This window comes from Rissa tridactyla, chromosome W, assembly GCF_028500815.1.
Source record: "Rissa tridactyla isolate bRisTri1 chromosome W, bRisTri1.patW.cur.20221130, whole genome shotgun sequence".
Lineage (NCBI taxonomy): Eukaryota > Metazoa > Chordata > Aves > Charadriiformes > Laridae > Rissa > Rissa tridactyla.
The window spans coordinates 31,680,649-31,705,973 of record NC_071496.1 but is presented as its reverse complement, the minus strand read 5'-3'; the positions used below and the strand labels follow the sequence as shown (position 1 = coordinate 31,705,973).

At 45.6% G+C, this 25,325-nt stretch overlaps 1 protein-coding gene across 1 annotated transcript in view; it reads left to right on the top strand.

Moving 5' to 3' along the window:
* The first annotated feature begins 3,193 nt into the window (after positions 1–3,193).
* Positions 3,194–25,325, top strand: part of LOC128901994 (zinc finger protein 462-like) — a 46,193-nt gene continuing 24,061 nt past the window's right edge. Inside the window, exons 1-5 of the mRNA XM_054184240.1 lie at positions 3,194–3,524; positions 4,019–9,468; positions 12,261–12,425; positions 13,828–13,931; positions 20,551–20,669. Of these exons, the coding sequence (XP_054040215.1) occupies positions 3,305–3,524; positions 4,019–9,468; positions 12,261–12,425; positions 13,828–13,931; positions 20,551–20,669 (6,058 nt within the window). The 5' untranslated portion in view covers positions 3,194–3,304. The remainder of the gene's footprint in view (positions 3,525–4,018; positions 9,469–12,260; positions 12,426–13,827; positions 13,932–20,550; positions 20,670–25,325) is intronic.

The window sequence follows — 25,325 nt, the reverse complement described above, 5'->3', positions numbered from 1 at the left end:
GCTAGATGAATGGACAGTAAGGTGGATAGATAACTGGTTGAAAGACAGAGCTCAGAGGGTCGTGATTAGGGGCACAGAGTCTAGTTGGAGGTCAGTGAGGAGTGGTGTCCCCCAGGGGTCAGTACTGGGCCCAGTCCTCTTCAATATATTCATCAATGACCTGGGTGAGGGGATAGAGGGCACCCTCAGCAAGTTTGCTGATGACACAAAGCTGGGAGGGGTGGCTGACTCACCAGAAGGCTGTGCCGCCATCCAGAGAGACCTGGACAGGCTGGAGAGTTGGGTGGAGAGAAGCCTTATGAAATTCAACAAGGGCAAGTGTAGGGTGCTGCACCTGGGGAAGAATAACCCCATGCACCAGGACAGGTTGGGGGCTGACCTGCTGGAGAGCAGCTCTGTGGGAAGAGATCTGGGAGTCCTGGTGGACACCAGGATGACCATGAGCCAGCAATGTGCCCTTGTGGCCAAGAAGGCCAATGGCATCCTGGGGTGCATCAAGAAGAGTGTGGCCAGCAGGTGGAGGGAGGTCATCCTCCCCCTCTACTCTGCCCTGGTGAGGCCACAACTGGAGTACTGTGTCCAGTTCTGGGCTCCCCGGTTCAAGAAGGACAGGGAACTGCTGGAGAGGGTGCAGCAAAGGGCTACCAAGATGACAAGGGGACTGGAACACCTCTCCTATGAAGAAAGGCTGAGGGATTTGGGTCTCTTCAGCCTGGAAAAAAGACAGCTGAGGGGGAACCTTATCAATGCTTATAAATACTTAAAGGGTGGGTGTCAGGAGGATGGGGCCAGGCTCTTTTCAGTGGTGCCCGGGGACAGGACAAGAGGTAATGGGCACAAACTTGAGCATAGGAAGTTCCACCTAAACATGAGGAGGAACTTCTTTACTTTGAGGGTGTAAGACAGCCCCCCTCAGCTGTCTTTTTTCCAGACTGAAGAGACCCACATCCCTCAGCCTTTCTTCATAGGAGAGGTGTTCCAGTCCCCTCGTTATCTTGGTAGCTCTCTGCTGCACCCTCTCCAGCAGTTCCCTGTCCTTCTTGAACCGGGGAGCCCAGAACTGGACACAGTACTCCAGGTGCGGCCTCACCAAGGCAGAGTAGAGAGGGAGGATGACCTCCCTCGACCTGCTTGCCACACTCTTCTTGATGCAGCCCAGGAAGCCATTGGCCTTCTTGGCCACGAGGGCACATTGCTGGCTCATGGTCATCCTGTGGTCCCCCAGGACTCCCAGGTCTCTTTCCACCGAGCTGCTCTCCAGCAGGTCAGCCCCCAACCTGTCCTGGTGCATGGGGTTATTCCTCCCCAGGTGCAGCACCCTACACTTGCCCTTATTGAATTTCATAAGGTTTCTCTCCGCCCAACTCTCCAGCCTGTCCAGGTCTCTCTGTATGGCGGAACAGCCTTCTGGTGTGTCAGCCACCCCTCCCAGCTTTGTGTCATCAGCAAACTTGCTGAGGGTGCCCTCTATCCCCTCATCCAGGTCATTGATGAATGTATTGAAGAGGACTGGGCCCAGTACTGACCCCTGGGGGACACCACTTGTCACTGACCTCCAACTAGACTCTGTGCCCCTAATCACGACCCTCCGAGCTCTGTCTTTCAACCAGTTATCTATCCACCTTACTGTCCATTCATCTAGCCCACTCTTCCTAAGCTTCCTTATGAGGATGCTGTGGGAGACTATGTTGGCCTCTTCTCCCAGGTGAATAATGACAGGACCAGACGAAATGGTCTGAAGTTGCGGCAGGGGAGGTTTAGATTAGATATTAGGAAGAATTACTTTACTGAAAGAGTGGTCAGGCACTGGAACAGCCTGCCCGGGGAGGTGGTTGAGTCCCCATCCCTAGAGGTATTTATGAAACGTCTAGATTTGGCACTTCAGGGCATGCTCTGAAGGGCAGAGATTGTAGGTTGTTGGGGTGTTTTTTTGTTTGTTTGTTTGTTGTGTGTGTGCGTATGGTTGGACTTGATGATTTCAAAGGTCCTTTCTAACCATGAAGATTCTATGATTAATCAATGAAGTAATGAAGTGTTTAGGGAAGATTGCTGTTACTTATGTTTCCATTGTACTTTTGTAGTCTTCCTACTCTTCTTACTGCCCATCTCTTCCTCAAATTCATATCCCACCAAAGATATGTCCCCAATGACAGACCATAATGGAACTCTGTAAGAGTTATAATAAAGAGTGGAGATGTTCTCAGTGTTTGGTGGAATTAATTCCAATGCACAGCATTCTATTCTGGATACACATATTTGCGACGAGCGAGGGAAACAAGCAGTCGACTCAATATGAGTGATAAAGCAAGCTTCAGCTTTATTGCAGCTTCATCAGACTTTTATACTCTTATACTTAGATATGCCTATTTGTCTTACAACTATTGGCTGTGCACTAAAGATTACATTATTCATACTCCTCCTACATGCGGTTTCTTGGGTCCGGGTTTGTTCCTGTTCTCTCACAGTCTACTTTCTCAAAGTTGTTTATCTGACTTAAGGAAGGTCAGCACGGCCTTCAGCATCTTTCTTATCAGTGTGACTCGGAATTCTCCGTGCAGGCAGGCATAGCTTACTTCTGACAGTCCTGCATGGCGCCGTGCCCGTTCTCATATAGCCATTCCTCAACACATATTTAGATCTCACTTTGCAATTATGCTTATGTTTTCCACTGAAGTCAGGAATTATAGGATTTTGAAAAGAAAGACAAGTGTTTCCATTTTAAGGGTTTTTTTTAATTGCTGGTAATAAAACTGGCAGGACTTTCTCAGCTTCCAAGAAGGTTAGAGTCTTATATAAGCAGAAACCACTGACATCTGTTTGTAAGTTTCAGTGCATGAATCTTTGGGAGTAATGTGGTTGTTCTTCTAGCATATAGCTGCTAGTATCTGAATGAGACAAACTTCCTAACAACAGCTCTCTCCTGAGTAATGGAAAACCTGCCCATTGAAAAAGTCCATTGAAACAGTAGTCATTTGTCAGAAGGTTGACTGTAGCATTGATAACATCAACTTGCAAGTTACCTAGATAGGGCTTTCTTTGAATCAAAATTGCCTTGATGCCTCTTAAATGTTGAGTTTTAGGCTGCAGTAATTATGGTATTTCTGGAAATCATTGTCATGTGATAGGAAGCTGCTAATATATTTTTCAGAATTCAGTTAAAGGCATTTCTGCAAAAAACAAAACAAAAAGCTCACAAACCCAACGAAACAGGGAAAAACAAACCAAACCAAACCCCTGCCTCTTTCCTTCTCCTTTCCTTGTTTTTCTTGCAGAATTTTCTAATGCAGAAGATCATTCTTGAACCATGGAGGTGCTGCAGTGTGATGGCTGTGATTTTCGAGCTCCATCCTATGAAGACCTAAAAGCTCACATTCAGGATGTTCATACTGCTTTTCTGCAGCCAACAGATGTCTCTGAGGAAAACCCTAGCCAGCCAAGGTCTGGCTCCATGAATGCTAGCAACCAGACTGAGATTGAATTTTCTTCTGTAAAGGATGAATTTACAATTGCAGATGAAATAGCAGGTAAACCTGAACCTTAAGCCTTTGTCTCACATGTGACTTATTTCAGTGCCTTTTAATTGGTATGTTTCAGTGTGATTTTTAAAAACTGTTATCTTTATCACTATGGAAGTGAATTATATTTAGTTACAGCCATATTTTTTTCTGTAAATGCAAACATGTTTGGATTTTTCATCTTGCTATTTTTCACATGCTTCTTCATATTGCTTCTTTTCCTTGCTTTACACTGCCATGAGCTCTAGAAGAGTTTTGAACTTTATTAGTGTACCTTTTTATTTCAAGAGGCTTATTTTGGAAATTGTCTATCCCAATTTCTGTAACATCTGTTAGTTTTCTGACCGTTCTCATATGCACAGGTCTAATCATAAATAAATGAGGGAATCCTGGTGTGATTAATGTGTTCAAGATGTGTGTGTATTCATATGCATACAGGGTAGATGGGGGGAAACTGTCTAATTTTATTTATTTACATATTTACTTTTAAATTCTTATTTTAGGGCAAAATGCAACAACTCAGATGGGGACTGGAAGTTATAGCCAGAGCCAAAGTTTTCATGGTCAACATATGGCTCCAAATCCTAAACCAACCAACAAGTTTTTCCAGTGCAAATTCTGTGTGCGTTACTTCCGATCTAAAAACCTCCTCATAGAGCACACTCGCAAGGTTCATGGAGCAGAAGTTGGGGGGAGCTCAATAGGGTCACACACTGCTGGATCCTTAAATTACAACATCATGATGCATGAGGGGTTTGGCAAAGTTTTCTCTTGCCAGTTCTGCACCTACAAATCACCAAGGCGCACAAGGATTATTAAGCACCAGAAAATGTATCACAAAAACAATTTGAAGGAGAGTTTAACTCCTACTGCTGCCTCTGCTGTATCTGAATTGACATCTGCCTCTGTGCCAGCGCAGGAACCCTGCAAGGAATTGCCTGCAGAGGTGGTCGAACGGAGCATTTTGGAGTCCATGGTCAAGCCTCTAACAAAGTCCAGAGGCAACTTTTGCTGTGAATGGTGCAGTTACCAGACACCTCGAAGGGAGCGCTGGTGTGACCATATGATGAAGAAGCACCGCAGCATGGTAAAAATACTGTCAAGTTTGAGGCAGGAACAAGACAGAACCAGTGCACTTGATGTGCAGAGTAAGAGTGCCCAGAATGCCTCCCCAAACTCTAATTATATCTCTATGAATGTGACAGGATGTGATATGTTGAATGCTGATGTCTCAAACTTAAGAAGCTCTATGGGCAATTCCCTTATCAGTCCCAACTCTTCTATATCCTCTAAGTTTTCTTCTGTGTCTTATCCTCAAATGAAGTCTAAATTACCTCACAACTCGGGTATAGTTAATTTGTCTGACAATTCCCACTATGGAGTTGCTGACATGACAAATTCTGCTGACTTGGAAACAAACAGTATGCTAAATGACTCCAGCTCAGACGAAGAGCTAAATGAAGTGGACAGTGAGAATGGCTTGAACTCTGTGGACCACCAGACTTCAGGAATATCTGCAGAGCAACTGGTGGGATCTGGTGGCAACAAGCTGTTGGAAATGAAAGGGATTCCCTTTAGAAGATACATGAACAGGTTCCAATGTCCTTTTTGCCCTTTCCTCACAATGCACCGCCGAAGCATCTCCCGTCATATTGAAAATATCCACCTGTCTGGGAAGACAACTGTATACAAATGCGATGAATGCCCTTTCACCTGTAAAAGTTCGTTAAAGCTTGGAGCTCATAGGCAATGTCATGCAGGTACAACATCAGACTGGGACACTGTGAATTCTCAGGGTGAAAACATTGTCTCCTCTTTGAATGACAACACGGTTTCTTATGAAAATGTAAATATAAACAGAAGGAAGTCAGCTGGGATGATGGAAACAGTGCAGCAGCAACAGCAGCAGTTGCCTCAATCCCATTCACAGCATCCTTATAAGTGCACAATGTGTAACTATTCTACCACTACTTTGAAAGGCCTCAGAGTTCATCAGCAGCACAAGCACTCATTTTGTGACAACTTACCCAAATACAATGGACTGCCATCCAACATGCCACAAGAGAGTGAGGCAGATGCTCTCACCTCTGTCAGCACAGTGAAGAAAAGCCAGACCTCAATTCTTGGTCTCTCGTCTAAAACTAACTTTGTTGCTAAGGTTGCTCGGAAGGTGTCAAATGACTGCCCTTTGGATCTCTCACCAGTGAAGAAAAGAACTAGAATTGATGAAATAGCAAGCAACCTGCAGAGCAAAATAAACCAAAACAAACAGCAGGAAGATGCTGTGATTAACGTAGAGGATGATGAGGAAGAGGAGGAAGATGAGGTGGAGATAGAAGTGGAATTAGACAGAGAAGAAGAACAAACAGAACCAGTGGTGGAGGTTTCTAGTTCTTATGCACCCCAGCAAATGTGGGGGAGAGAGACTAATGATTCCCAGAAGGATGCAAACTTCAGAAACGTGCATCACGATTATAATTCCACCAATGGAGCAGAGATCGAGCTCACTTTATCTGAAGATGAGGAAGATTATTTTTCTTCCATTAACATGAAAGATCGACAGAGTCCTAATGCCTCTGTTCTGGGAAGCCAGCCAAATATGTATGGCCCTGATCAGAACAATGAAAATGGGGAGATTAACGACTCTGGCAGGCTTTACTATTGTAAACACTGTGATTTTAGCAACAAATCTGCCAGGAGTGTTAGCACCCACTACCAACGGATGCACCCCTACATAAAATTCAGCTTTAGGTATATCTTGGATCCCAATGATCACAGTGCAGTATACAGATGCCTTGAGTGTTATATTGACTATACGAACTTTGAAGATCTACAGCAACACTATGAAGAGCATCACCCTGAAGCTATGAATGTATTGAACTCTGATCACTCTGATCTGATCTACCGCTGTCGCTTCTGTTCTTACACTAGCCCAAATGTTAGAAGCCTGATGCCGCATTACCAAAGAATGCACCCAACAGTGAAAATTAACAATGCAATGATATTTTCAAGCTATGTTGTTGAGCAGCAAGAGGGGCTAAACACAAAGTCTCAGACACTGAGAGAGATCTTGAATTCTGCTCCAAAAACTATGGCAACATCCACCCCCATGGCTCATGGAACTACCGTGCCAGCAAGTTTTAACAAAAGTGCCACAAAGAGTTTTAGTCCTGAATGTGAAAATCAGAAGGCACCTTCAGTCAGTTCTGTGGTTGTTTATGACTGTGATGTGTGCTCATTTGCAAGCCCTAACATGCATTCAGTTCTCGTGCATTACCAGAAAAAACACCCTGAAGAAAAAGCATCGTATTTCAGAATTCAGAAGACCATGCATATAGCTTCTGTTGACAGAGGCTCTGCCCTGGCTCAAATGTCTTTTGATATGGGGGTGTCTGTCTCCTCAAAACTGTCAAATTTGACTTCTCAACCTCCACCACCACTGCCCCCAGACCTTGCTCTTGAACTCTACTATTGCAAACACTGTTCATACAGCAACCGTTCAGTTGTGGGAGTGCTTGTCCACTACCAGAAAAGGCATCCAGAAATAAAGGTCACTGCCAAGTACATCAGACAGGCACCCCCTACTGCGGCAATGATGAAGACTGGCGAGCTGCCACCTGGGATTCAGAAACTGCCAATGTCAGTGCAGCAGTTGAGATGTGGCAGTTTTGAGAGCTCCGTGAATCCCCTTGAAAACGAAATGTTCTTCTGCCAGCACTGCGATTATGGAAACCGGACCGTGAAAGGTGTGCTCATTCATTATCAAAAGAAGCATCGTGATTTCAAAGCCAACGCAGATGTGATTAGGCAGCATACAGCCACCATTAGAAGCCTTTGTCATCATAACCAGAGGAAATCATCTGGCAGCCTGCCTGCTCACACCTCCAGCACTGAACAGGACAAGACAAAGCTGAGAGCCCTCAAATGCAGGCAGTGTAGCTACACATCACCTTACTTCTATGCATTGAGGAAGCATATTAAGAAAGACCACCCGAATCTGAAGGCAACAGTCACATCCATTCTGAGATGGGCATTTTTGGATGGCTTGATAGAAGCTGGTTATCACTGTGAATGGTGCATTTATTCACATGAAGAACCGAGTGGTTTGCTTGTGCATTACCAAAGGAGACATCCTGAACATTATGTTGACTATACATATATGGCAACTAAACTCTGGGCAGGTCCGGATCCTTCCCCTCCTACTCTAGTGATGCTAACAGAGGCAAAGACCTATAAATGCAGAGAGTGCATTTTTGAAGCATCTTCCATTTGGGATATTACTAATCACTACCAGGCTTTTCACCCTTGGGCTATGAATGGGGATGAATCTGTATTGTTAGATATCATTAAGGAGAAAGATGCTGCTGAGAAAATTGGCACACAGCTTGATGAAGTTAGGGCCAGGATTAATTCTGAAAACCAGGTAACATCACAGATGGACCAGGATGTGGAGAACCCCAGCCTTTCCCAGGAAAAAACTGTTCAGCTGACTTCTGCAAACCCTGCCATCTCCTCCACTCCATATCAGTGTACGGTTTGCCAGTCTGAGTACAATAACTTGCATGGCCTCCTGACACATTATGGCAAAAAGCATCCTGGCATGAAAGTGAAAGCTGCTGACTTTGCACAGGACATAGACATTAATCCAGGGGCTGTGTACAAGTGCAGACATTGCCCATACATTAACACACGCATTCATGGTGTCCTTACACATTACCAGAAACGGCACCCATCAGTAAAAGTCACTGCTGAAGATTTTGTGCATGATGTGGAACAGTCGGACGACATCTCACAGAATGACATAGAAGAGACGAGTAGGATTTTCAAGCAAGGGTATGGTGCATACCGGTGCAAACTATGCCCTTACACCCACAGCACACTGGAGAAGCTCAAAATTCACTATGAGAAATACCATAATCAGCCTGAATTTGATGTTTTTGCTCAGTCACCACCAAAAGTGTCTGCCTCAGTGGAGCCAGACATGGTAACTGAAATCAAGGCCTCCCCAGAAATTGCTGCTCATGGTGTTGGAGAAGTCTCTGTCTCAGCACCTCATTTCTCCAGTTCTCACTTAATGTCTCACACAGTGTTCCGGTGTCAGCTCTGCAAGTACTTCTGTTCTACCCGGAAAGGGATAGCCAGGCACTACCGCATTAAACATAATAACGTTCGGGCACAACCAGAAGGCAAGAACAACCTCTTCAAATGTGCTTTGTGTTCCTACACCAATCCTATCCGCAAAGGGCTTGCAGCACACTACCAGAAAAGGCATGACATTGATGCTTACTACACTCATTGTTTAGCAGCCTCCAGAACAGTAAGCGACAAACCCAATAAAGTTATCATTTCATCTCCTCCCAAAGATGACATTCCTCAGTTAAGTGAGGAGCTGAGGAGGGCTGTGGAAAAGAAGAAATGCTCACTTTGTTCCTTTCAGTCTTTTAGCAAAAAAGGTATTGTGTCCCACTACATGAAGCGTCACCCTGGTGTTTTCCCTAAGAAGCAGCATGAGAGCAAGTTGGGGGGTTACTTCACTGCCGTGTATGCTGATGAACATGAAAAGTCAACTCTAGCTGAGGAAAGGAATGGCTTTGAAAAGCCTGAGGTGGAGAGTGAGGCTCAGGAAACTGAGTGGCTTCCCTTCAGATGCATAAAATGTTTCAAGCTATCCTTCAGCACAGCAGAGCTGCTGTGCATGCATTACACTGATCACCACAGCAAGGATTTGAAGAGAGATTTTACCATACTGGGAAGCAGCACCTGCTCTCATAATGCTGTCTACCAGTGCAAGCACTGTGATACTAAATTGCATAGCATGGCAGAGCTGACCTCACACTTGAATAGTCACAATGAAGAATTCCAGAAGCGTGCCAAACGTCAGGAGAGGAGGAAACAGCTTTTGAGCAAGCAGAAATATGCAGATGGTTCTTTTACAGATTTCAAACAAGAGAGGGTAAGGATCTGTGTGTCTGGTCTCCTTCTCTGATTCCTCTCCCCGGGGAGAAAAACAAACCACAAGCTGTTCTTCTATACCCCAAGAGGCTCCTTATTACTAATACCCACTTGCATGTTCTCTTTGACAGCCAAATGAACGCAGGTTAATGCGTGACTTAGCGTATCAATGGGCTCTATAAGTCAGTTACATATTCTGATTTCCTTCACAGAACGATAGGGGTTGCAAGGGACCTCTGGAGATCATCTAGACCAACCCCCCTGCCAGAGCAGGGTCACCTTAGAGCAGGCTGCACAGGAACGCGTCCAGGCAGGTTTTGAATGTCTCCAGAGTTGGAGACTCCACCACCTCTCTGGGCAGCCTGTTCCAGTGCTCTGCCACCCTCAAAGTAAAGAAGTTCCTCCTCACGTTTAGGTGGAACTTCCTATGCTCAAGTTTGTGCCCATTACCTCTTGTCCTGTCCCCGGGCACCACTGAAAAGATCCTGGCCCCATCCTCCTGACACCCACCCTTTCAGTATTTATAAGTGTTGATAAGATCCCCCCTCAGCCGTCTTTTTTCCAGACTGAAGAGACCCAAATCCCTCAGCCTTTCTTCATAGGAGAGGTGTTCCAGTCCCCTTGTCATCTTGGTAGCCCTTTGCTGCACCCTCTCCAGCAGTTCCCTGTCCTTCTTGAACCGGGGAGCCCAGAACTGGACACAGTACTCCAGTTGTGGCCTCACCAGGGCAGAGTAGAGGGGGAGGATGACCTCCCTCGACCTGCTGGCCACACTCTTCTTGATGCAGCCCAGGATGCCATTGGCCTTCTTGGCCACAAGGGCACATTGCTGGCTCGTGGTCATCCTGGTGTCCACCAGGACTCCCAGGTCTCTTTCCACCGAGCTGCTCTCCAGCAGGTCAGCCCCCAACCTGTACTGGTGCAGGGGGTTATTTTTCCCCAGGTGCAGCACCCTACACTTGCCCTTGTTGAATTTCATAAGGCTTCTCTCCACCCAACTCTCCAGCCTGTCCAGGTTTTTATGTATGGTGGCACAGCCTTCTGGTGTGTCAGCCACCCCTCCCAGCTTTGTGTCATCAGCGAACTTGCTGAGGGTGCCCTCTATCCCCTCATCCAGGTCATTGATGAATGTATTGAAGAGGACTGGGCCCAGTACTGACCTCTGGGGAACACCACTTGTCACTGGCCTCCAACTAGACTCTGTGCCCCTAATCAGTACCCTCTGAGCTCTATCTTTCAACCCCCACTGTCCATTCATCTAACCCACACTTCCTAAGCTTCCTTATGAGGATGCTGTGGGAGACCATGTCAAAAGCCTTGCTGAAGTCAAGGCAGACAATATCCACTGCCCTCCCCTCATCTATCCATCCAGTCCTGCCATTGTAGAAGGCTATCAGATTAACCAGACATGATTTCCCCTTGGTGAATCTGTGTCGACTACTTCCAATAGCTTTCTTTTCCTCCACATTCCTTCATTCTCCACCTATTCCTAGGCTCCATGGAAAGCTCTGCTCCTTCCAATTGTTTCCTTCAGGATTTTCCCTATCTTTTTTCCTTCTTCCCACCCTTACGAATGGCTATCTCTATCTGACAGTTATTTATTCTTCTATCGCAATGCTGCTGTTTGCTTTCTCATAGAATCTTTAGCACATTTCCCATTCTACTCCTCATCAATGTACCTTGAAACAACACATCAATTTCCTTCTCAAGCTTATCTATTTCAGTACATTTTCTGATAAAGAACCTGATGTTTATGTGCATCGGTCCAATAACTTCAAGCTTTGGACAAGTGTTCCTGTGAACAGAGGACCAAATTCTGCTACTCTCTTCTGTACCCTTCTCCCCATCTGGAGTAACTCTACTTGCTGTAGAAAAGCATACAATTGGGTAGGGGGGGACCGTGAAAGAACATGTCTTGGTCTTGCAAGTTAAAAATGAACGGTCTTATAGGGGATTACTTTTATGCAGAAACTCAAGGTTTTTCCTGTCTACATCCTGTCCACCTATTGTGAGGGCTTTAATGCAAATTGAGGTTGAAGTTTTGCACAATAGTATGTTGTAGTGGGTTGACCTTGGCTGGATGCCAGGTGCCCACCAAGCTGCTCTATCATTCCCCCTCCTCAGCAGGACGGGGGGGGAGAAAATAAGATGGAAAAAAAGTTGTGGGTCAAGATAAAGGCAGTTTAATAAAGCAAAAGCAAAGGCCACGCCCAGAAGCAAAGGAAAACAAAAGATTTTTTCTCTACTTCCTATCAGCAGGAAACGTCCAGCCGCTTCCCGGGAAGTAGGGCTTCAGTACGTGTAGGGGTTGCTCTGGAAGATAAACATCTAATAACGAATTTCCCCCTCTCCTCCTCCTTTTTCTTAGCTTTTATTTCTGTGCAGACCTCATATGGTATGGAATATCTCTTTGGTCAGTTTGGGTCAGCTGTCCTGGCTTTGTCCCCTCCCAAGATCTTACCCACCCCCAGCCTACTAGCCTTTGGGGGTGGGTGGGTAAGTGGGGAATGTTGGAGAGACAGCCTTGATGCTGTTCCAGCACTGCTCAGCAGTAGATAAAACACTGGTGTGTTATCAACACCTTTCTAGCTACCAATACAAAGTACGGCACTATGAGGGCTACTATGGGGAAAATTAACTCCATCTCTGCCAGACCCAATGCACATGTTTACACTAAATGCAATTTCCCTTAAGGTGCAAATCTGGTCTGGGTATATTCGTAAAAGTGAGATATTGGAAGCATGTTTTAGTATTACATTAGTATAACTGATTAATACTCACGTGCTTCAATAGGCTTTTGGACACTTGGAAGATGCTTCAAAACTTAAGGAGAGGAAAGTAGTTGGCTACAAATGTAAATTTTGTGTGGAAGTTCATCCAACGCTTCGGGCCATCTGTAATCATCTCCGTAAGCATGTCCAGTATGGGAATGTTTCTTCTGTGTCAGCTGCAGTAAAGGTGAGAATTCTGTGAACCGACAACATTTTTTGTTTGATATTGAGGCCTAACTGAAAGCCCATAGAGGGATCCCATGGAGTCAAATGGGTTTTGGATTAGATATTCTGAACAGTTAAGCATGACATTCTAATCTAATTCTTCAGGTTTCTATAGCACGTTTTGTTTAAGATATTTTGACTTTCTTCTGCTCTTCATCTGGGGCACAAAAACTATTTAGTTCACATTTCTTATTTGTCACAAAGGAATGATATCACAGATGACTGAAAGGCTTGATTTATGATCAGGAGCTTCTCCCTCAGCTGTTCTGGGCTACTTTTCTGCTTTCTTACACTCTTTAAAGTGTGGGGTTTTTTTAAATTTTTTTTTCTCCAACCCATATGCAGAAGTGAAATTATAGTGCTGCAAACACATATTCAAATAGCCAGCTGATCCAGGGGTCCGATTCAAGTGCTTAATTGTAAATGTGCTGCTGTTTACTCCCTATGCAAGTGGAGACCACCTAGAATGTCTCTGAGGACAGGCTGTGCTCCACAGCCAGCTTTACAGGATATCAGCAGGGGATGTTCAGGTGCAGTAAGGTTGCAGGAACTGGTCATGCAGCTCTCCTTTTCTTGCTGCAGTGAATACTCAGCAAAATCTCATTCTGTAGTCCTTAAAATGTGACTTAAAGCATGCCCATTTCGTGATATCAACTATGTGCTGTGTAAAGTAGCTGAGTCCTTCAGAGTCTAAACGGTTCTATCTAAGAGCTTTCATTGTCCTTCCGCTGACCTTCCTTTAGCTTATCCAATACTACTGACAGAACGGGATGCTTCCCTTCTATGAAATGATTACTGCTCTTTTCCAGCTTCTCAAGTAAAGTTTATGTGGGGTCAATACCATCTTTTGAGCAAGTAGATACTAAACAGCAGGGAACAAAAACTAAAATCCAAGGCCCAAAAAACATGATATAAATATACTTTTCAGTTTTAATGTTGCTGCAAAATGTGTGCTATGCTAATTAACACTTAGGAAAGGGACCAAGAGATGGGTTGTTTCTTTTTTAATGTATATATATGTATATATAACTAAAGACTAGGCTCTCTTTATACAGAAAGTCATTAGTGTAGTATGGTAGGGATACCTTTAGAAAGTAAATGCAGTGGGAAACCTAGATATTAAAATTAATACATAGGAGAGACTGAGGGGCAGAAGGGAGAGAGAATTGATGGCTTTGGGGGGGTGTGTTTTTTAGCAGGAAGCTGAAGATTCTTCAAGCACAACTTTGGAGGGTTTTGAGGGAGCCAAAGACCCTGGCACTGTGGAATTTACAGAAGCTGAATCTGGAGCATCCTTGGAAGATGAAACCAGGCCTGGGGGCTACCACTGCAGCCAGTGTGACCGGGTTTTGATGTCTATGCAGGGTCTGCGATCTCATGAGAGGAGTCACTTGGCTCTGGCCATGTTTACCCGGGAAGACAAGTACAGCTGCCAGTATTGTTCCTTTGTCTCTGCTTTCAGGCACAAGTAAGTTATGGTTTGTTTTCAACAGAAGTGCAGACTAGCACGACTGGTTTTTATGTTGGTTGACATTGAAGGAGAGCACACTCAATTTGATTTCAAGACGTGTTTTTCTCTTTCTCAGGATTTAGGTATTTTCTATGCCCCCAAACTTTTTACTATTGCCCATGACTATAAAAAGTCCCATTTTTATATCTTCTTGGATTCAAGTTCTCTTTTTGTTGTGTGTAGGGCAAATACACACCAAGCAAAAGATGCCCACCACTTATGCAGTCCTGTCAAATGCATGAAATTAAAAAAAAACATAAAGAGGAAAAAGTATTTTTCACTAGCCTTTCATGTAACTACCTTATTTTTAAAGAGTAGAGAGATTTCATTTCTAGTGTTGAACAGTTATCACAAACCAATCTTAAAGTTAGATCTTTTTTCTTATTTGTGTTGTGCAATTTTAGTTTATGAACATAGTCTTCACATCCGTGTGGTATACTTGGAATGGGTTGAGGAAATCACCCCTTACCTCCTGTGACCCATGAAAAACACATGGTCATAATAAATAATCACGTTCCTTATGACTTATTTCTTTGCCTACAGCTAGGAAGCTTTAGAATTCTTTTAATCATATTTATTCATGGCTTGCCATAAAGAAATGAGGTTTGTTGGATTTTTTTTTTTACTGACATCCCAGACTGCCATATTTCTGTAGCTTCTGGGAGGGGGAGAACTGTCCCGTTCCCCCATCCTGTGTCCATCCCCCTTCCCCCCAAAGAAGAGAGATCCAGGTGCATGTTTAACATAGGCATTGATAGCACTGTCACCCTTAAATTGTGTGAAGTTGTTACTGTTCTATAATTAAAAGTATGTGGGAAAGAAAGCATGATATAAGAAATATTTATAAACCCTTGTGTTAGAAAAGCAGCATTTCTGTCAATATCACAGCATGGTTCCTGTGTGGGTGAGCAGCAGGGCATAATAGTCCAAGGGCTGGGCAGGACATGGCAGTCTCATTAACATCCTGGATCTGAGCTGCTGGCAAGCACCAAACCTCCCTGTACAGCAGGTCAGGTCGGCATCTCCCCTGCAGAAGGGAGTCTCCCGCTACTATCACTCACCACTTCCCCCTGGTACTGTTGCATGGTTCAGGCGCAGCCAGCTCTGATGCTTCATTGGACAAAGCTCCCATCCCCTCATCTGCAACCAGATGCAGAACTGTGGAACCTATTCTGTAGTTGCAGATCTTCTGGTGAAGCAGGAGCTGTCCTCCCAGTGCCAGATATCACAAACTTCCAGCCTTTACCATCTTGGTAGTCTCCATTTCCCAACCTGGTAAACACAGATGTTGGCTGCCCCTCCTTCAGTAGAATTGGGAGTTTAGGCTCTTGTCTCTGCAGGATCTCTAAGAAGATCCTGTTAATCTTTTTCTCATTATCTCTGATGTTGTGCAGTTGTCTGACCTTCTGCAGCTCCTTTAACCTGGTAACACAGCTCCTCAACCAGTGCACACCTCCTGTAGGCAAGGAGACAGTTTTCCTCTGTTCCATTCTCAGTGAGAAGCCTCAGACATTCCCTGTAGTCCCAGATAGAATAGAATAGAATAGAATAGAATAGAATAGAATAGAATAGAATAGAATAGAATAGAATAGAATAGTACAGTTCAGTTCAGTTCAGTTGGAAGGGACCTACAACAATCATCTAATCCTACTGCCTGACCACTTCAGGGATAACCAAAAGTTAAAGCATATTATTAAGGGCATTGCCCATATGCCTTTTAAACACTGACAGGCATGGTGCATCAGCCATCTCTCTAGGAAGCTTGTTCCAGTGTTTGACCGCTCTCTCAGTAAAGAAATGTTTCCTAATGTCAAGTCTGAACCTCCCCTGATGCAGCTTTGAACCATTCCCACACGTCCTGTCCCTGGATCCCAGGGAGAAGAGATCAGCACCTCCCTCTCCACTTTCCCTCCTCAGGAAGCTGTAGAGAGCAATGAGATCACCCCTCAGCCTCCTTTTCTCCAAACTAGACAAACCCAGAGTCCTTAGCCACTCCTCATAGGACATTCCTTCCAGCCCTTTCACCAGCTTGGTTGCCCTCCTCTGGATGCATTCAAGGACCTTCACATCCTACTTAAATTGTGGGGCCCAGAACTGCACACAGTACTCAAGGTGAGGCCGCACCAATGCTGAATACAGCGAGCTAATCACCTCTTTTGAGTGGCTGGTTATGCTGTGTTGCACCCCAGGATGCAGTTTGCCCTCTTGGCTGCCAGGGCACACTGCTGACTCGAGCCTACTGTCGACCAGCACCCCCAGAACCCTTTCTGCAGGGCTGCTCTCCAGCCACTCCTCTCCCAATTTATACTTATGTCCGGCATTACTCCATCCCGGTGCAGAATCTGTCATTTTGACTTGTTAAATTTCATGCTGTTGATGATGATTGTCCAATGCTCCAATCTACCCAGATCCCTCTGCAAGGCCTCTCATCTCTCGAGAGAGTCAACAACACCTCCCAGGTTGGTATCATCAGCAAACTTGCTAATGGTGCATTTAACTCCTGCATCCAGATCACTGATAAAAATATTGAAAAGAACTGGCCCTAGAACTGAGCCCTGAGGAACGCTGCTGGCGACCAGTCACCAGCCAGATGTAACCCCATTAACTAAAACCCTTTGAGCCCCGCCATTCAGCCAGTTCTTTACTCAGCGCACCGTGTGCCTGCTCACAGTTGGACAACTTGTCCAGAAGGATGCTGTGAGGGACAGTATCAAAAGCCTTACTAAAATCCAGAAAAACTACATCCATCGCCTTCCCTTCATCCACTAGGCAGGTGACCTTATCATGGAAGGATATCAAATTAGTTAGATAGGACTTTCCCTTCGTGAACCCATGTTGACTGTGCCTTATACATTGTCCTTTAAATGCCTTTCAATAGTACCCAGTATAATCTTCTCCATAATTTTTCCAGGAACTGAGGTTAGACGAACAGATCTGTAGTTTCCTGGGTTTTCCCTCATGCCCTTCTCGAAATTGGAATAACATTGGTCCAGCCAGTGGGGACCTCCCCAGGAGAAGGAAAAAAAAAACCTCGTATGTTGAGATAAAGAGTTAATTAGAACAATAACAGAAAACGAAAATAACAATAATAATAACTAATAATAATGACACAGGTCACTCTCACCGCCTGGTGAACTGGCACCATCCTGAACAGTGATTGCGGATTTCCTCCCCCCCAGCCAACCCCCATTTATATACCGAGCATGATGTCTATAGTATGGAATATTCCTGTTGGCCATTCTATTGTTCTATCTATGCTCCTTCTCAAGAGCTGAAAAGAGTCCTTGAAAAGTATAAAACATCGCTTGGCAACAACTAAAACTATATGCATTCCTGACATTCTTTTCACAGCAATCACTATAAAGAAAATTAACTTTCCCAGCTGAAACCAGGATAGTTCCACGAGGAGTTCCCTGTTCAGCCAAGCTGGTCTTCTGCCCTGCTTGACTTTTGACACAATGGGATTGCCTGCTCCTGTGCTTCTGAAAGGTGGTTCTTAAAAACTGACCACTCTCATGGACACCTAAGCCCTCAAAAGCAGACCCCCAGGGGACACTGCTAAGTAGCTCCCTGAATAGCTTAAAGTTTACTCTCCTGAAATCCAGGGTAGCAACTCTGCTGACCTTTTTTCTCATTACACTGAAAATTTTAAACTCAACCATTTTGTGATCACTGTGGCCAAGACTAGGCCAAGACCTACTATCCACATCTCCTATGAGTCCTTCTCTATTCAGAATTAACAAGTCTATGAGGGCATCTTTCCTAGTTGGCTCACTGAGTACTTGTGACAAGAAGGTATCTTCCACAAACTTCAGGAATTTCCCAGACTTGCTCATCACAGCAGTATGGCATTCCCAGTTGATGTCTGAGAAGTTGAAATCTCCCACAAGGACCAGGGTTACTGATCCAGAGATTTCTCTTAATTGCCTATAGAATAACTCATCAGTGCTTACATCCTGGCTGGGCGATCAGTATTAGACACCCACTACATCATCTCTTTTGTTTTCCATCCCCCTAATGCTCACCCAGAGGCTCTCAACCACATCATCCCTAACTGTACAGTCTGTACAGCCAAACCTCTCCCTCATATAGTGCGACACCTCCATCTTGCCTGCCCTGCCTATCCCTCCTGGACAGCCTGTAGACCTCCATTCCAGCACTCCAGTCATGGAACTCATTCTGCCAAGTCTCACTAATATCAATGACATAGGTCTGGGAACAGACCAATGCTTCCAGTTCATCCTGCGTGCATTGGTGTACAAGCATTTCAGATGTACTCTTAAACCCTCAGCACTCCCTGGAGCAGTGTAAATGTTCCTATTAGCATTGCCACCCTCAGATGATGCCATGCCAACCCTTGGCTTACCTTCAGCTCTCTTGATGGTATCCCCTTCCCCCATCAATTCTAGTTTAAAATCCTCTCAATCGGTCCTGCCAGCTTATGAGCAACGAAGTATTTCCCCCATCAGGACAGGTGGATCCCGTCAGGCCCCAGTGTACCTTGTGTCTCACAGAGTCTTCCATGGTTATAAAAACCAAAGTTCTGGTGGAGGCACCATTCCTGGAGCCACGTATTGATGTCTTGGGCATGCCTGTTTCTTCCATTGACTCTCCCCATTACTGGGAGGATTGAGGAAAACACTAGCTGTGCTGAATCTTTTAGTATTCTTCCCAGGGCCCTGAGATCTCTTTTGATTGACCTTGGCCTTCTTGTTCCTGTGTCATTAGTACCCACATGAAAGAGCAGGAGTAAGTAATAGTCTGAAGGCTGTACTAAGCTCATCGGTCATCTGGGTACATCCCTGATTCAGGCCCCAGGAAGGCAGCAAATTTCCCTCAGAAGAGGATCTAGTCTGCAAATGGGTGCCTCCATTCCACTCAGGAGAGAGTCACCGATGACCATAACTCGCCGTTGTTTTTTTCTCAGCACTGGTCTTAATGCAGGTCTTGATGTGAGGGGATTGGTTGATCTGACCTTGATGAGAGTATTTGCACAGATTCCTCCTCTTCTATCTCAACATGTCCTTCCTCTACCATACCCAGACACTCATACCTATTCTGTAAAGGTAGCTGAGAGGGTAAGAAGGGGTTCCTCTTACAGTTCCATGCAGTAACTTGCTTGTAACATGGAAAGCTGCATCCTTCCTCAGGAGCTCTTTGAGTACAAGCTTCTGATGTGCCAGGGGTAGTTGTTACAGTTGGTGCTGAGTTTGAGATATGCACTGTATACATCTTTGGTAATCTGTTTTAGTTTTATACCATCTATTTAAAATGTGGGGTTTTTTTAATGAAATACTGACCACAAATGTTTAGCCTCTCTTATTTAGGAGACATACTGGTACTCCGGAGAAATGGGGAAAAAATTATCTTACCACAAACTCCCTGTTAGATTTATGATAATATTATGTTTCTATGAAGTAGCCTTGAAATTGGATATATGGTCTAGTTTTTGGTTTTGCTATCATTAGATCTTTGAATACACAGACTTTGGTGTTAGCACTGGTAAACAGGGATTTTCTTGGCTCAGGCTCTGTCAGCGTGAGCCTAAAGATCCTGTGAGACCCTCTGTAGTGTGAGGGTCTGGAGTAGGCTCCATTTGATCTAGATCTTGATATTCAGTAGAAAAAAACAGGATAATTTAGATCAATTAATAGGAAATAAAGCTAAAGTATGCCTGGAACTATTAGGATGGTGGTTTGGGGGGGATGATAAATAAACCAACCCTTTCCAAACTTGTCCATACCTTCTTGTTGTTTCACTGCTGCGCATAAACAGGCTCAGACTACTCTTATATCACAAAGCATTAATATTCCCAAAGAAGAGGCTGTATTGGAAATGTCTCCATCCTGATCTGAAGCTATGGACGTGGGTGATGAATTCTCCCCCCCTTCAATGTCAGGCTTTTTGCTGCTCTGATTTCCCCTGCAGTAAAATAGCATCTGGTCTTTTCCACCTCTTCTTCTGTTGTTGAGCTTCATGCAGGGTTTCACAGTCCATTACATCTGAAACTCTGCCACTTTTTACTCCTAAAATCATTGACTATAGACAGGTTGCTGGTACCTTCCCCCCAGAGTAGGCTATCTAATCTGCTTTTGCTGCTGTAACCAAATGAAGGTAGAGCTAGATAAATATTTTCCTTTCCTTAGGAGGAGAAAAGGGGGCATATTTTCACAAAAGCACTTCACAGAAAAATCCTGTACTATTTTTATTGTTCTGTTTGGGATTTTTCTTGTTTGTTTTTGTTTTTTCCTCAAATAGCCTTTATCCTATAAGCAACTCTCTTGTTAGTCTGGATCGGGTAAAATTTAATTGATAGTAATTTTGCCCTATTGAGTTAAAGTGGCTTGCATTCTGTATGGTAAAATTGGTTACAGATCTCATTCTTCCTCAGATTAGACTCTGCCTTGTTCTATAAGCAGACCCGTTGGATATAAAGAACCAGCATGAGAAGGATAGCTGAGCCTGGCCTGCTCTTATTTAAAATTTATTTTTGTTACTAGGTTTTTGGCTTGCATCTGAAGGAATAGCTAAAATGATTTACTATTTTGTTTCCTTTTTTTGTCTGTCTTTTGATCAGTCTGGATCGCCATATGCAGACTCATCATGGGCACCATAAGCCATTCCGTTGCAAGCTCTGTCCATTCAAGTCCTCTTACAATAGCCGCTTGAAAACCCATATACTCAAAGCTCATGCTGGTAAGTCAATCAGTTCCTTGCTCGTGCTCTCCCTTGTCCTCCCTTGATCTCTTTCTCTTGCTGTCAGGCACACATACCTGCTGTTGTGTGCTCCCTCTTGCTCAGCCTCACATGCAGCCATGCTTGTTCTCTCTCTCTCCCTCCCTTGTGGGCAGTCACACGTGCTCTCTGCACTCTCTTGAGTGGTCACAAGCTCTTCTTGTGCGGTTGTACACTCTCCCTCCCTCATGTGTGGTCATGTGCTCCCTCTCACTTTTGTGTGTCCCCTCTCAATCAACCTTGTGCTCTCGCTCTCCTGCTTTCCCTCTCTCCCTCACATGCAGTCATACTCACTCTTCCTCTCTATCTAGGTTGTGATGTCCCTCTCTCACGTGTGGTCTCTGTTTGTCATGTGTTATCCTTCTCTCTTGCTTGCTTGCTCTCATGATTGTGCTTGCTCTCCCTCTTCATATGCAGCTGTACTCCCCATGAGCTGCTGCTTGCTTGCTTCCTCTCACTCTAATAGTCATGTGCTCCCTGTTGCTCAGCCTTGTGCATGGTTGTGCTCACTCTCCCTCTCTAGGTTGTGCGTGCTTTTCCTCTCTTGGGTGTAATGGCACATGCTGTCCCTCAGTCACAAATTCTTTATGTCTGTGGCTCCCTCTCTCACAGACGAGTGCTCTCTCTCACAGACCATTGTATGCTCTCCCTTGTGCACAGTCATGTTTGCTCTCCTTCTCTGGGTCACATTCTCCCTGTATCTCATGTGTGGTTGTGTATGCTCCCTTCCGTTCTCTCTGTCTCGCTCTCGGGGGACATGCTTGTTCTCCCTCTCTGTTGCTCCCTCCTGCGCTCCCTTGCGCCTGGTCACCTGCTCTACATTTCTCCAGGTCTGGCTAGGTTTCTCTTCCTTGTGGTTTCTCCCTCTCACGTGCTCCCTACAGCAGTCATGTGTTTGCTGTTGCTAGCTTTCCCTTCCTCTCTTGGTCAAGATCTTGCACTCTCTTTCTTGGTCATGCACTCTGTTTCTCGCAGTCACATGCTCTCTGTCACATGCTCTCTATCAGTCATATCATCTTCCTCTCTATGTTTAAGAAACGTCTAGATTTGGCACTTCAGGGCATGCTCTGAAGGGCAGAGATTGTAGGTTGTTGGGGTTTTTTTGGTTGGTTTTTTTGTGTGTGTGTGTATGGTTGGACTTGATGATCTCAAAGGTCCTTTCCAACCATGAAGATTCTATGATTCTATGAAGATTCTATGTCTCTGGCATGGTCATGCGCTCTTTCTCTCTTTGTAACACAGCGTCTCAGTCTGTGTTGGTCTTTCTTCCTGTTGCTCTCAGTCTGGGACTCTGCCGTGTGCATTGGCTCATTCTGTCTTGTGTGTGCTGTCATGCTTTCTGTGTCGTGCTCTCATGCTTGCCCACTCTGGGTCACATGCACTCTTGCTCTTTCTTTAGGTTGTGCACTCTTGCATGCACGCACTCTCCCTCTCAGTGAGTTGCATCCTTGCGCGCTCTCTCTCTCTCCCCTCCCTGCCCTGGGACACGTGCGTGTGCATGTGCTCTCTCTCCCTGGGGCATGCACACATGTATGCTCTCTCCCTGCATTGCATGTGCCTCTCTCACTGCATTTTGTGCTCCACGGGTTGCACACTCATGCTCTCTCTCTGGGTCTTGCATTCTCTTTCTGGGTTGTGCTCTCTTGGTAATTCATGCTCTCTGGAGTGTGCATTTGCTCTGTGGGTTGCATGCTCTCACACACTCTCTCTGGGTCTTGTGCTCTCTGCCTTGTGCGATCCTCTCTCAATCTGTGTTGCACATGCTCTCTCTGTCTCTTGGTACACTCTTGATTGAGCACTATCTCTGCATTGTGCACTCCTTTGGGCCCTACTCCCTTTGGGCACGCACTCTGTCTCCTGGGGTTTTGTGTGCACTCTTGCATGATCTCTCTGGGTTATGTATGTGCTTATTCTCTGGGCCATTTGAGTTCTTTCTGGGATGTGCACATGCACTTGCTTTTGGTTGTGCATGTGCATTCTCACTCTGGGTCACATATACTCACTCTCTCCCCTGGTCAGGCATGCACGCTCTTGCATGCTCTTGGTCTAGACTGCAATCTCTCTCTTGCTCTGGGCTGTGCATGCTCATGCTCGCTCTCTCTGGGTGGTGGGCATCTGCATAGTCTGTCTGGATCATGTGCACGCTCATTTTGTCATGCATGCTTTTCTCAGGGTCACGCTCTGGGGCATGCGTCCTCTTTCACTCTCTGGGGCATGCATTCTGCCTTTCTCTGGGTCACATAGCATCACAGAATCATAGAATAGTTTGGATTGGAAGGGACCTTTAAAGGTCATCTAGTCCACACACCACCACCACCCCCCCACACCCCCCCCCCCCCGCAATGAGATGGGACATCTTCAAGTAGATCAGGGTGCTCAGAGCCCCATCCAACCTGACCTTGAATGTTCCCGGGGATGGGGCATCTACCACCTCTCTGGGCAACCTGTTCCAGTGTTTCACCACCCTCATTGTCTAAATCTACTCTCTTTTAGTTTAAAACCATTAGCACTTGTCCTATCGCAACAGGCCCTGCTAAAAAGTTTGTCCCCATCTTTCCTGTTAGGCCCCCTTTAAGTACTGAAAGGCTGCAATAAGGTCTCCCCAGAGCCTTCTCTTCTCCAGGCTGAACAACCCCAACTCTCTCAGCCTGTCCTCATAGGAGAGGTGCTCCAGCCCTCTGATCATTTTTGTGGCCCTCCTCTGGACCTGCTCCAACAGGTCCATGTCTTTCCTGTACTGAGGACTCCAGAGCTGGACGCAGTACTCCAGATAGGGTCTCACCAGAGCGGAGTAGAAGGGCAGAATCACCTCCCTCAACCTGCTGGTCATGCTTCTTTTGATGCAGCCCAGGATACGGTTGGCCTTCTGGGCTGCAAGCGCGCATTGCTGGCTCATGTCCAGCTTTTCATCCACCAGTACCTCCAAGTCCTTCTCAGCAGGGCTGCTCTCCATCCCTTCATCCCCCAGCCTATATTGATACCAGGGGTTGCCCCAACCCAGGTGTAGGACGCACTTGGCATTGTTGAACCTTATGAGGTTTACACAGGCCCACTTCTCGAGCTTTTCCAGGTCCCTCTGAATGGCACCCTCAGGTGTGTTAACCACACTACTCAGCTTGGTGTCATCTGCAAACTTGCTGAGGGTGCTCTCAATCCCACTGTCTATGTCATTGATGAAGATATTAAACAGTACTGGTCCCAATACGGATCCCCGAGGGACACCACTTGTCACTGATCTCCATCCGGACATTGAGCTGTTGAGCACTACTCTCTGGATGCGACCATCCAGCCAATTCCTCAACCACCGTACAGTTCATCCATCAAATACATATCTCTCTAATTTACAGAGAAGGATGTTGTGGGGACCGTATCAAAGGCCTTACAGAAGTCCAGATAGATGACTTCTGTAGCTCTTCCCTTGTCCACTGATGTAGTCACTCCGTTGTAGAAAGCCACTAGGTTGGTCAGGCGGGACTTGCCCTTGGTGAAGCCATGCTGGCTGTCTCGAATCTACTCCCTGTCCTCCATGTGCCTTAGCATAGCTTCTAGGAGGATCTGTTCCATGATCTTCCCAGGCACAGAGGTGAGGCTGACAGGGCGGTAGTTCTCAGGGTCCTCCTTTCTCCCCTTTTTAAAAATGGGTACAATGTTTCCCTTTTTCCAGTCACTGGGTACTTCACCTGACTGCCATGACTTTTCAAATATCATGGAGAGTGGCTTGGCAACTACATCAGCCAATTCCCTCAGGACTCTGGGATGCATTTCATCAGGTCCCATAGACTTGTGTATATTCAGGTTCTTCAGGTGCTCATGAACCTGATCTTCTCCTACGATGGGAGGGACTTTGCTCCCCCAGTCCCTGCCTTTCAGTCCATCCACTCGAGAGGTGTGGGGAGAGAGGTTGCCAGTGAAGACTGAGGCAAAAAGGTTTTGAATACCTCAGCCTTCTCCTCATCCATTGTTACCAGTTTGCCAGTTTTGTTCCTCAGGGGGGATACACTTTCTTTGACCTTCCTTTTCTGGCTGACATACCTGTAGAAGCCCTTCTTATTATTCTTTGTGTCCCTTGCGAAGTTCAGCTCCAGCTGCACCTTGGCCTTCCGGACCCCATCCCTACATAACTGGGCAGCGTCCCTATACTCTTCCCAGGATACCTGTCCCTGCTTCCACTGCCTGTGCATTTCCTTCTTGACCCTTAGTTTGACCAGCAGGTCTCAACTCATCCATGCCGGTCTCTTGCCTTCCTTTCCTGATTTCTTACACCTGGGGATTGAGAGCTCTTGCACATTATGCAAAGCATCCTTAAAGATCTGCCAGCTCTGTTCTGCTCCCTTGTCCCTGAGGGCTGTTTCCCAGGGGGGTCCTATTGACTAACTTCTTGAACAGCTGAAAGTTTGCTTTCCTAAAATTCAGGGTCCTGACTTTACTCTTCACCTGATCCATTTTCCTCAGGACTGTGAGCTCCACCAGTGCATGATCACTGCAGCCCAGGCTGCCTCCAGTCTTGACGTCACCGATTAGCTCACTAGCGTTGGTGACCAACAGGTCCAGTATTGCATCCCCTCTGGTAGGACTGTCTATTACCTGGCTTAAGAAGTTATCCTCAATGCACTCCAG